Below are 12,331 nucleotides of genomic sequence, written 5' to 3' on the forward strand. Positions count from 1 at the left end.
ACTGCTCTGATCCTTCATGTTCATGATAGGTTTTGAGGGGGAAGAAGTTATTGTTCAATACATCGCTTCACTTTGATTCAATCAAATGTTTATATAAAATACTATTTGAAGGTATTATTTTAAATTAACTAGCAGATATTTTTAACACTTTCAGTGAGATGCTACAATATCATTTCTACTTTTTAATAAAAAATATTAAAGGAATAATTTTTTTTAATCACTGACACCTGTATACTGAGATGTACACATTCTTTCAATTTACTGTGACATAAAAATCTTAGATGAATTTAGTATATTAAGTTGGGCCTCTATTTTGCCACCTGGTAAGTGGGAATGATTTGTGTTGATCTACAGGGAAGAGTTAAGTTTCCTAATACCACTTATTTCGACTTATTTCCCTTAAATAAGATTTGAACATAAATTAAGGAATTATTGAAAACTTGGAAAACTGGAAATCCAGAAGGAAAGGTATAAACAATATCACTGTCAGAGAGTTCACTAAGAAAGAAATTAAAAGTTATAAATGTATTTGGACCTTCAGTTCCTTTTTGCCTTCAAGTAAACTTTAGAAAATTGTGTTCACCTACTTCAGACTACAGAGTCACTAGCTTTCTATGTTAGTTCAAATGGTAATATTTCAAATGGCTCATAAGATAATGGAAATACCAACCCCTCGACTTGAAAAAATTCATGAAATACAATTAACTTTAAAATTTTTGCTTGAGTTGAGCCTTTTATTTGTTACCAGAAATACTCACATGTGTGGGTTTTGAACTCCTGTAGGATTGGGATTCAGAGTAAACCTTGCTGTAGATTTGAAAGGTGGATTTGCAAAATTCAACTTCAGTGCTTTGCGTTTACCTAAGAAATGACAAATAAAAAGTAAAAGTTTCAAGTACTATAAAACAGGTACTATTCTGAGGGAATAAGAAATTCACATGAAAAGACAGAAAAATTTGCTTTAACATATGGTTAATACAATATTTTGAAAGCAACAAAGAATTTCTCAGAATTAAGAAAAAGTAAATGAAAATGATCTAAAGTTTTGGCTAACCACAAATCAGTCATTATGGTCCAACACAACAGAAACCAATGCTCAGTGCTTCAAGTCTATGTCGTTCAGAGATGCTAACAGTTTTGCAAAGAAAAAACCACTGTGAAAATCATTTATCTAAGCAGTTACATTGAAAAATCCTAAAATGGTACCACCTTTCCAGTGTTACACTTTAATGCCTTAGTAAAAATCATTTTCCCTTACATGCAGAATCAACAACTGACTGAAGAATCCGAAGTATTCTGCACCATTAAGGGGTTAAGAAACAGCGTGGAACAGTCAACTTCCAGTTAGTAACACAGGTACTTCAAATAATCATTTATGTGAAACAATTTCTTTGGGGTGGAGAGGGGGAAGTTTGTAAATGCTTTATAGTATAGAAATAAAACATCCTCATTATAGAGAAGCCAGAAAATTCAGAAAAGATCAACAAAAATATATAAAATATTACATATACACCTATAAAAATATATAGGGTTTTTTAAAAACTTTACATACACTGATTAAGTTCAATTACCCTAAATAACCATCATCTATTGCAGACTATTTTCTATACAAAGATATCATTTTTTTCTCTACAAATAAAGTCAGACCACAATACTGTTACACTATTTTCCTTACTGACATTTCTTTCTATGTCAGTAAATCTTACAAAATTACTTTTTCAGGGCTCTACTATGTGGAAACATTGTCACACAGCTAGCTGGGTTTCTAAGCATTTGTAGCACATCTTGGTTTCATGTCCATGTTAGGATACTTTTCCCACCATTTACTCTTCACAGTTTATTATACATGTATCTACCTTAGCAAATAACATCGCTACAATTCAGACACTTTCCCACCTCAGTAGATTCAGAAGAAGTACTAGAGGGCTCAACTTGCTCAGCCTCATGCTGAAAGACCTGAAGGTTCAGGTGTGCCACACCAGCTGGACAGGACCGTGAGCACATAGTTCCTGGCCGTGGCTCTGGGCTCAACTTGCAGGGATGGGCCTTTCCAAAGGATAATGTGAATTCCCAAGACAACTACACACATCATTTTCAGAAATAAGCATAGTACAGCATGACTTTTCCACATAATTTGCCTTCTCAGGTGTATCAAACATTTATTGTAAAATAATTTTTATTTGACAGCAAGTAGAGGAAGGATACTCAAAAAGGAACTCTATGAAAATTAGCAAATTCGCTGTATTGAAAAGCAAACTGTGTATATTACAAAAAAATAATAAAAATAAAAATAAAAAGGAAAACCTGGGAAAATCCTTGCAATACAAGATAGGAAATTCTGAATATATAAAGACATTACACAAATTAGGAAAAATAGGAAAACTGGCAAGGGTATGAATAGTAAAGGAAAACTGAGAGAAAAACTTTGAAAGGCACTTAGAACTTTTGTTCATGTGAAATTGGCAAAGTTTAGAGGCTTTATTTTATACATATAACTTTTTTTTTTATGATAACGTGTTGATCAGAGTGACCAGGTAAAAGAATCTCCAGTGCAACACACTACTGGTGGACAAGGAAACTGATACAACTTCTCTCATGAGAGGTTCAGCAATGTGTAAGAAAATTCTTTAATGAATATATACTCTTTAACTTCCTGGAAATTTGTCTTTTGGAAATATTTAAAGGCAAAGGATTATTCCCAGGCCTCGAAACTTGATGGAATTTGTCCTTCTGGGATTTCAAATTGCTTGGGACTACTGACTCCCTTCTTCCTTCAGTTTTCTCCTTTTTGAATGGGAATCTCTGTAACTACTATCCAATGCCTGACCCACCACTGTATTTTGGAAGCACATAACTTGTCTTCTAGAGAGGAATTTTGTCACAATGGATCATACTCAGAGTCTCACCCATACCTGACTTACATGGTTCTGATGAAAAAATTGGGGCCTGTTGAGCTGATGATGTCTAGATGAGATCTGGATTTGAGCTGACACTGTCATGAGTTAAGACTTTGGATAATGTTGGAGTAGGGTTAATGTATCTTGCACATGGGGCAGATATGAATATTTGAGGGCTAGAAGGCAGACTGTAGTAGACTGACTGGTGGCCCCCAAAGATAACCAGGTCCTACTCTCTGAAATCTATGAATGTTACTTTATATGACAAAATTTCTGGAATAAGATTAAGTTAAGGACTTTTGCTACCATAAATTTGAATGAGCTCAATGCCCAGAAACCCCAAGTCAAAAGCTGAACACTGTCTGTAATGTGCTATATCTGAAACCATCATGATCTCTATATGATGCAAAATTGATAAAAGACTTGAGATAAAATGCAGAACAGTAACAAAACAAAGAATCATTGTGAAAACTACCCAAAGAAAAACACCAAAACTAGCCATTTCTTCAAAAGCCCAATTTGAGGGGACAGTAGTTAACCTTTGCAAATAAAACATATCACTACAATTAAAACTTACTCAAACTGTTTTCTTGAAAATAAACACACATAATAGACACACATACATACACAGAGATTCTTTTTCAGTACTACACTCATATTTAAACAAAAATAAATTGGGGTCTTTAAAGGATATTTACTGCACAAATGAACAAGCACACAAGTGTAGCAGAAAGTGCCTTTAACGTACATAAATTAGTTTTAAACACACTCTACACTTCAGAAATACCCATAACTATCTTGAAAACTAAGTATATATTCTGATATTTCACTAACAAAATATATTAAATAATTTCTTAAATGTTCAAAGCCTCTCTAAGCAGAGATGACTCAGAGCCTAAACTGGGGTCTAGGGTATGATCAAGTTACTGGCTTCTTCTCAGTAGTGTTCCCCAGCTCTCCCAGTGATGAGATCAGTTTTAAGATGAACTCACAAGGCAGTCTTGAAAAGAAGAAGGAACATCCCAGAAAGTCAATCAAAGGAGAGATTTGGGGAAAGGAAGAAAGAGGCAGTTTTGGCAATACTTTAAAGAGGCTAGTTCTGGCTATCTGTAACTATGAGCTTTTTTGGGGGGCAGGAAGGGCACCTCTTCCTCTCCCTTTCACTTTCTCTAAGCAAGAACCTCTATTAGGGCTGGCCCTTCTCATCTTTATTTCTCTTTCTCAAGGGCCCCAAGAAACTAAACCCTAAAGGCAACCTGTCACCATGTATTCAGATATTTTTAATGACAAAACTAAAATTAGACATCAGATCAATATCGGTTGTTTTTTTTTAAGCCTGTGACATCTACAAGGAGAAAAGAACATAAGAAAATAATATTATAAATGGCCTGTAGAGATTTTTCTAAGCTAACAGGGATTAAATTATTTGTACAACAGTGTTTAAAGTAAATGATCCAGAAAGATTATAAATTTGACCATAATTCCCCATTTGGTGAGACTGTCACCAAATAATCAATTCCTAACTAGTCAACCGACATAAAAAGAGCTTCCCCTTTATCTACAGCAGGATAGAAACCAGGTGTGATCAAACATCTTAAATTATTTATATGAAAGGAGTTTCCTGAGAGAAGGCTGCCTTTGTATTCTTAAAACCTAAGCTCACTGCCTGATATACAAAATGCTTTCAAATGTTTATTGATCTGGGAGTAAATCTGACATGGACAGCCCCAGACACTCCTGACATGGACAGCCCCAGACATCCGATGCAAGTTAAATTAGCTAGAATAAATTTCTGTTGTTTGCAACGAACAACACTAACTGATAGGGAAAACAGTACCTGACCTCATCCCATCACACTCCCAAAGCACTACTATATCTTTTAGGGCAACACTGCCTACCTTTTTCCATGTCACAGCTTACACAGAAAATAAGGATGCTTGCTCAATACACTGAGAAAATGATAATCCACAGCGTATATAGAAAACGAAGACATTTGTTCAACACGATGGGAAAATGACAATTCCCCTGCTTAGGAATTAAATTGTATGCAGATGACATGGAATGGGTTGTTTAAATAGTACCAGGTATTCTTTTTAGGAAGAGCTTTGAAACCAGAATTTCAAGGGTGGTGCAGAGAGATTGACCCCCTCAGTCCTCAGAGTGGCTAAGTGGGGCCTGTGGCTGCCAAACCACCTAGACAGGCCTCTGTCATTTTCTGGGATTTTCAATAATATTCAACTACATTCTGAAGAACAAGGATTTGTCCAAACACATCCATTCTCACTAAGGCCTATGAATATCTTTTTCCCTAATTCTGATCACAGAGTAACTCACAGAATATTGAAGCTGGAAGGAAGACATCTTTCAGCCTTGTCTTTAATCAAGATGGGGAACAGCCCCAAATATTCTTCCTCTTGTAACTTCTCAAGCAACATAAACCTTCAACATCACTTTCCACAAATCAGCTAAGATGACCCAATAGTTGAGTTCAACCTTGGCCAAAGTCCCATGAAGGGCAGTTGAGAGTCCACTCCTCAAATATGGAACATGACCGACCACCCTCTGCAACCTAGGTTACCAAAAGCATTTCTCCTTCACCTTCCATAATCATAAAAAAGATGCCAATTCCTCATTATTTATTCATTATATGCTGCATTATTTACAGTTTCCAAAATCATCAAATGCAGTCTGTCCTCAGAGAGATACTGGGTTTATTAGTCGATCCATTCTGTCACCCTCTCCCATCCATCTAAAGCCTATGCCCATCATCAAATTGGGAGCAATTTTCTGTTCTAAACATTTAACTATCAAGTGATCTTTGAACCCTGAAAATCACCTGTAATAAGTAACTAAAACAAAATAGCAGTTCAACACATATTTCTTGAATTAAAATTATTAGACTGCTTTTTATCAACATTGCAGTACCCTCTCACACAACCTAGCAGACTTATTTTCTTTTACTGTATCCTAGGAAAGCAAGTATGTTACCCTTATGGTCATAATAAGAGAACCAGAATCCTCCCACCCAACCTGTAAGAATGGAGACCATCTCTAAAATGTTTTTGTCAGTCTACATATCTTCAACACCAGTGATTTCACCAAATTTAAACTTGTTATAGCAATGTTATTGTTGATGGCAATTAAGATCATTGAAGGACCTGTAATAGCTGCCTCTAGAGGATGGCTTTTTTGATATCATACTGAAGAATCACTGTGAGTTATGTGGTAAATTGTTACAGCCACCAATGAATCATAACTCCCTCTGTCCATACCTCTTTACAATGTGACTTTGCTGCTTCTCCCATCAATAGTGAAGTCTACTTCCCTACCTCCTGCATCCAGGCTGCCCTTGGGACTCACTGTGCTCAGGTAAAAAAGCAGAAAGGATGCTTTTGATTTCCAAAGCTAAGCCTTATGAGGCTTGCAGCTTTCACTTCCCCTCCTCAGGGAAGTTACTAAGTCTAAACATAAAGCAGTTCAGTCTAGCTTCCTTGATGATGGAAGACCCCATGGAGCTAGATGTCCAGAAGCCCTAAACGTCCCAGCTGAGCTTAGTCCACCCCAAAAGACCTACTAGCTGAATGCAGACACATGACTGAGCTCAGGGGAGACCAAAAGAACTACCACCACACTAGTAAATAGAATCATGAAAACTAACAGTTGGTCTTTTAAGCCACTACTACTATAGGCCAAAGGAGCTAGGTAGGAATAAGCAAACAGCAATCAGAATCAGTCCCTCTTCATGAACAGCCACTGCCACCACAAGGAATTACACAGAAACAAGGAAAATGAGAATCTGTATTACCTTCGAGAATGTTGGTGAACTGGGATGGGAGGAAAGGACTGACTTTAATTCTCATTTCTCCCTTGGCTCTAATTCTTAACACCTCATTTTTCAAACAGAGCAAACAGAATAACTCTTTTTTAATTATGTGTAATCACTGGTCATTAAATGAGGAACACACAATTCCAACCATACATTATATTCAAACAATTTCAGAAATGAGGAAATAAAGGAGTAAGCAAGAACTTACTTCCATTCCCTTTTCTGTCTCAACTACTACTACAGCAAAGAAGCCCTTAGTTCATAAACTCAAGAAAATAAAAGGAAAGATGTTAGACTTGAAACTAGAAGAAATGGGCAACTCTGTCATTTTGATTGATCCCAGACTTGTCAGATCAGACATTCCAAATAATAAATCAGCTACTGCCACCTAATACTATGTTGCCCCTCTGACTCCATTCATTTCCAAAAATTCATAGAATCTCACTTAGAACTTTGAACTCCATCAATTAAAAAAACACTGTTATTCATCCATGCAGCTAAGCATTTTGGAAACTGGACTGTTCTGAGTTTGTTTAATAAGCCAAGTAAATATACCAATAGCCCTTTTAGCACATTTCAACACTTCTGTGTGTAAGATGGATTTGGGGGAAGTCTGACGTAGTAAGTTACATAGTCACAGGTGCAGAAATATCATAATTATACAAAGACTACTGTGCCAGGCAGTGGAGACAAAAAGATAGATAATGTGGCTGACCTATCCACATGGACTGTTTTTTTTTGGCATTCTACCAAAATTAAAAAAGAATGTGGTAGGAGGAAGCTACCAGGTAGGTATAGGGAAGAAAATTACTTTTGCTAGATGCTAAATGGATCTCCACCGAAATACTGGTAAATATAAACGGGGATATTTCTGTAGTCTAGTAATTTACACATTTGTAAAACCAAGATAAGAACAGCAGCTTACCCGGAAGCACTGCTGTGGTGAGGACTAAAACACCTTAAAAATGTGATGGCTAGCAAACAGTAACTATGAAAAAAATGGCAACTACTATGCTATTAATTGTAAGTATTAAAACCTACTGGGAAGTTAATTATTAAATTTGCTAAAAGAGAGAAAAATAACTAGAAAGCCTTTAACAAAATTAATCAACAAAATACATGAACACGGAAATTCAGCTTGCTTTACTGATTTGTTTAAACTACTATCCCATCAAAATCCCTATTCCTATCCAAATCCAGCAGCCCAGGTGTGCTCCATCAGACAAACTGGAAAAACCAATATGGAGTGGTAGAGCCAGCCTACTTCTGAAACTCAGCTCTGCTACTTATTAGCCATAAACTCTTGGGCAAGTGATGCCAACTCTCTGCCTCAGTCCCATTCCTGCCAAATGGGATTAATATTACCTTCCTCAGAGGGGCGTTGGTATGAGTAAAGGTTACTATGTATAACACCACATCATCACTCAAGCTTTTTTCCCCAGCTTTTATTATGAACTTTATCTAGGTTTATGATGGCAAGGTCCTGAACTAGGGTGGAAGATCACTAACAACAATGCTTCCTAATGTTAAACATTTCCCTCATTTCACAAGCTTGGGCCTCAGAGGCTGTGTTGCCAAAGAAAGAAATGAAATAATTCACTCTCAGCATTCCCAACCTTTGGCAGATGACTCAGTCCTCTCGTTGGGTAGAAAGATTCTTTTTTTAACCTGGAATATCAAGGATTCTGTTATTCCTTTTTCAGTCCCTGAAGGCATACTGCTCTGACACAAAGGTATGAAAAATTCTAGCAGATTCTTAGAACTCCAGACAAAGGCAAAATATCTCACTTTTGTACACATTATTTTACTATGAGGCCCTTCTTTGGTCAACAAGTCTTCAGGAGAAAGGCTGAAGGCTTTAAAAGCCCAAAACATGCTCCCAAGTTGATTATCCAACAAGGAAAAACAAAATTAAAACTCATTTTCTACCACAGGAAAAGAAAGAGTTTATCAAGTTTCATGGAATGAAACTCACAATATGTCCTAAAATCCTTCCAAACCTATGAACAGAGACTCATAATTGAGTCTTCATTCTCTGATTCAGCTAACCATCAACTCTGATGTTGATTATATGAGCCCCTCTATGATCACCAGTAATTTTACCTCAATTAGGCACAATGTCATTATCATAGGTTCCTATAGGTAGCCACACCTTTGAGCTAGCACTTAATTAAAGCCAACAATATCATCACTTTTGATCAGACTCTGACCCAGAAGTCTATTATGAGCAACCAAATATAATTTCTCAGACTAAACTGGGCAAGCCCTGACTAGTCCAAACCCCTTAGAAATACCCAGGCAGCTGGCTAACTCAGGAAGACCCTACTGGGATTTAGCAACACAGCACAAATGTCAAGGTTTTATTGAAATAAGTGGAACTTGAGATGTTTCTCCACACTGCCATGTAAATGGAATCAAACATTCGGTTGAGCAAAATCATGGCTTTGGATCTTCACGGTCCCCAGGTCTCTTATGAGGTCCCCAGGCTCATGGAGGAGCAAAAAGAAAATACCCCTGTCTGAACTACACGGCCCCAGCTGAAGCCACTTCCTTTCAAAATAACAAATGCCATGTTGATCAGCTCCAACAAAACTTTCTATGCGAACTGGTCAAAGTTATCCCTTCTTCTGTGATACGTAGGCCATACAGTGACACCTGCCTTCCAATCAGACCCATCAACATATAATTAAGCTCCTCATCAGCTCTCCAAAGTTTTAAGTTACTGTCTCACCATGCAGCAATAGCAAGTTATTAGGATTTCTAGAAAACCACCCACAAACTGATGCTTACTTTTCTGTACCCATCCTCCTAGTGGGACAAGCACATAATATGCAAACCTAGAAACCGTGTCACTAAAAGACACAAGCCTTATTCAGGTTTCCATCAATAGCCCAGAGCCCATTAGAGTGGCTTCCAGCCCACCCCACTGTCAAGAGAGAGGTATGTATCACACAGCAGAGATTCTCAGAAATAGCTTGCTTGAACTCTAACAAGGAACCAGAGTGCCCACTGGTCTTAAGTCACATTTATTTTTCCTTCTTTGATAAACTCCACAATATCTTATCACCATTTTAACCTTTCACCAACCATAAATGCCATAAGCACATTAACCATATTTTCTAATCAGTATTTTTTCAATCAAAGCTTCAAATCTTTTTATATATGCCATCATGTGAAGAAAAGAACACCTGTAGAACACAATGAAAGAAAAACAAGTTTGTTCTTGGGTAAAAGCCACTGACTAGAGCTCTAAAAAGTGGTTCCACGCCACAGGCTAAGGAAATAAAGATTTCAGCTGACAGGTAATGCTCACAGCAGCATCTAAATTGAGGAGCTACAAGAAAACAGATATGACTTCTCCTTGAACAGTTTACTTTGAATAATATTAATAACCACACAATAAAGCCACATTTTTTGTCAGCCATTAATTTCTTCCTGTATCTTCCCAAAATACCAATAAGGATTCCCAACCAGTGATAAATAACTGACTCTTCTAGACTCATTCTACATGAACTTCAATAGCAAGTAGACTAGGATAAAAGCTTTAAGATAAAGACAGTTTAATTTATTAGCATCATAGTGAAGGTACCCCCACCAGCCCTGCCAACTTTGGTCCTAGAAGATAAGACATGTTGCTACTTTATACAACAGAAATCACCAATCACTGGCCAAAATAATATTGGGTACCCACTTTTCTTTCCAGGTAACTGTAGATCAGCCCTTCTAGAAACCTTGCAGATTTAAAGATGTGAGTTTACTTCACAGTGAACAAGATAATTTTGCTACAGACAGTGTCTGTGATATAATGAAAACTATATGCAGCATGCTACTAAACAATCTATAAATCAATAAAGAAACCACAGAGAGAATCAAAAAATACTTGGAGAATAATGAAAATAGAAACACAACAGTTCAAAATATTTGAGACACAGCAAAAGCAGTTCTAAGAGGGAAACTTAATAAAAGGCCTACCTCAGGAAATAGAAAATATCTCAAAAAATCTAACCCTACACCTAAAAAACTAGGAAAAGAAGAACAAAGCCCAAAATTGGTAGAAGGAAAAATAATAAAGATCAGAATGGAAAAAAAAATGAAATCAAAACTAAAAAAATACTAGAAAAGATCCATGAAAAAAAGAGCTGGTTCTCTGAAAAGAAACTGTTAGCTAGACTCATCAAGAAAAAAAGAAAGGAGTCAGGGAAATCAGAAATGAAGTTACAACTGATACCACAGAAATACAAATGATCATGAAAGATTATTTATGAAAAATTGTGTGTCAACAAATTGGACAACATAGAAGAAATGAACATGTTTCAAGAAACATGCAATATTCCAAGACTGAACCAAGAAGAAATAGAATATCTGAACAGAACAATTACTAATAATGAAATTGAATTGGTAATTAAAAAACTCCCAACAAATAGAAGTCCAGAACCAGATCACTTCACAGGAGAACGCTACTAAACATTTAAAGAGTTAATACCTATCATTGTCAAGCTATCCAAAATATTGAAAAGGAAGGAAAGTTTCCAAATTCATTCTATGAGGCCAGCAGCACGCTGATGCCAAATCAAAGACATGACAAAAAAAAGGGAAAAGAAAATTAGAGACCAATATCCCTGATAAACATAGATACAAAAATCCTCAACAAAACATTAGCAAACCAAATTCAAAAATACATTAAAAGGATCATTCACCATGACCAAGTGAGATTTATTCCAGAAATGAAAGGATGGTTCAATATCCACAAATCAATCAATGTGTTATACCACATTAATGAAAAGAAGGATAAAAACCGTATGCTCATCTCCATAGATGCTGAAAAAGCATCTGACACAATTCAACCCCCAATCATGATAAAAATTCTCAACAAAGTGAGTACAGAGGGAATATATTTCAACATAATATAGGCCATATACAACAAACCCACAGCTAACATACTCAATGGTGAAAAGCTAAAAGCTTTTCCTCTAATATCAGGAACAAGACAAGGAAGCCCATTCTCACCATTTTTATTCAACATAGTACTGGAAGTCCTAGCCATGGCAATCAGACAAGAGAAAAAAATAAAAGACACCCAAGTTGGTAAGGAAGTAAAATTGTCACTATTTATAGACATATATTTTCTATATATATAAAACCCTCAAGACTCCACCAAAAAAAATAGAATAAATGAATTCAGTAAAGTTACAGGGCACAAAATCAATATACAGATTGGTTTTTTGTTTTATAAAAATAATGAATTAGCAGAAAGAAAAATTAAGAAAATAATCCCATTTACAACTGCATCAAAAAGAATAAAATACCTAGGAATAAATCTAACCAAGGAGGTGAAAGATCTGTACTCTGAAAACTGTAAGACAATGCTGAAATTAATGTATACCCATGATCAAGAACAGGAAGAATTAATATCATTAAATGGCCATACTATCCAAAGTGATCTACAGATTTGATGCAATCCCTATCAAAATACCAATGGCATTTTATACAGAAAGAGAACAAATAATACTAAAATTTGTATGAAGCTACAAAATACCATCAATAACAAAAGCAATTTTGAGAAAGAGGAACAAAGCTGGAGGTATCACATCATGCTCTGATTTCAAAC

At 36.1% G+C, this 12,331-nt stretch overlaps 1 protein-coding gene across 3 annotated transcripts in view; it reads right to left on the reverse strand.

Annotated features, from left to right (window-relative positions):
* Positions 1-12,331, reverse strand: part of MAP2K4 (mitogen-activated protein kinase kinase 4) — a 145,711-nt gene that overhangs the window by 112,360 nt on the left and 21,020 nt on the right. For 2 of the 3 annotated variants that reach the window (XM_036920702.2, XM_036920703.2), the window contains one exon: positions 759-861. The exons of the other annotated variant lie outside the window; for it this stretch is intronic. In XM_036920702.2, the coding sequence (XP_036776597.2) occupies positions 759-861 (103 nt within the window). The remainder of the gene's footprint in view (positions 1-758; positions 862-12,331) is intronic. 3 annotated transcript variants of the gene reach the window in all.

Source organism: Manis pentadactyla, chromosome 4, assembly GCF_030020395.1.
Source record: "Manis pentadactyla isolate mManPen7 chromosome 4, mManPen7.hap1, whole genome shotgun sequence".
Classification (NCBI taxonomy): domain Eukaryota; kingdom Metazoa; phylum Chordata; class Mammalia; order Pholidota; family Manidae; genus Manis; species Manis pentadactyla.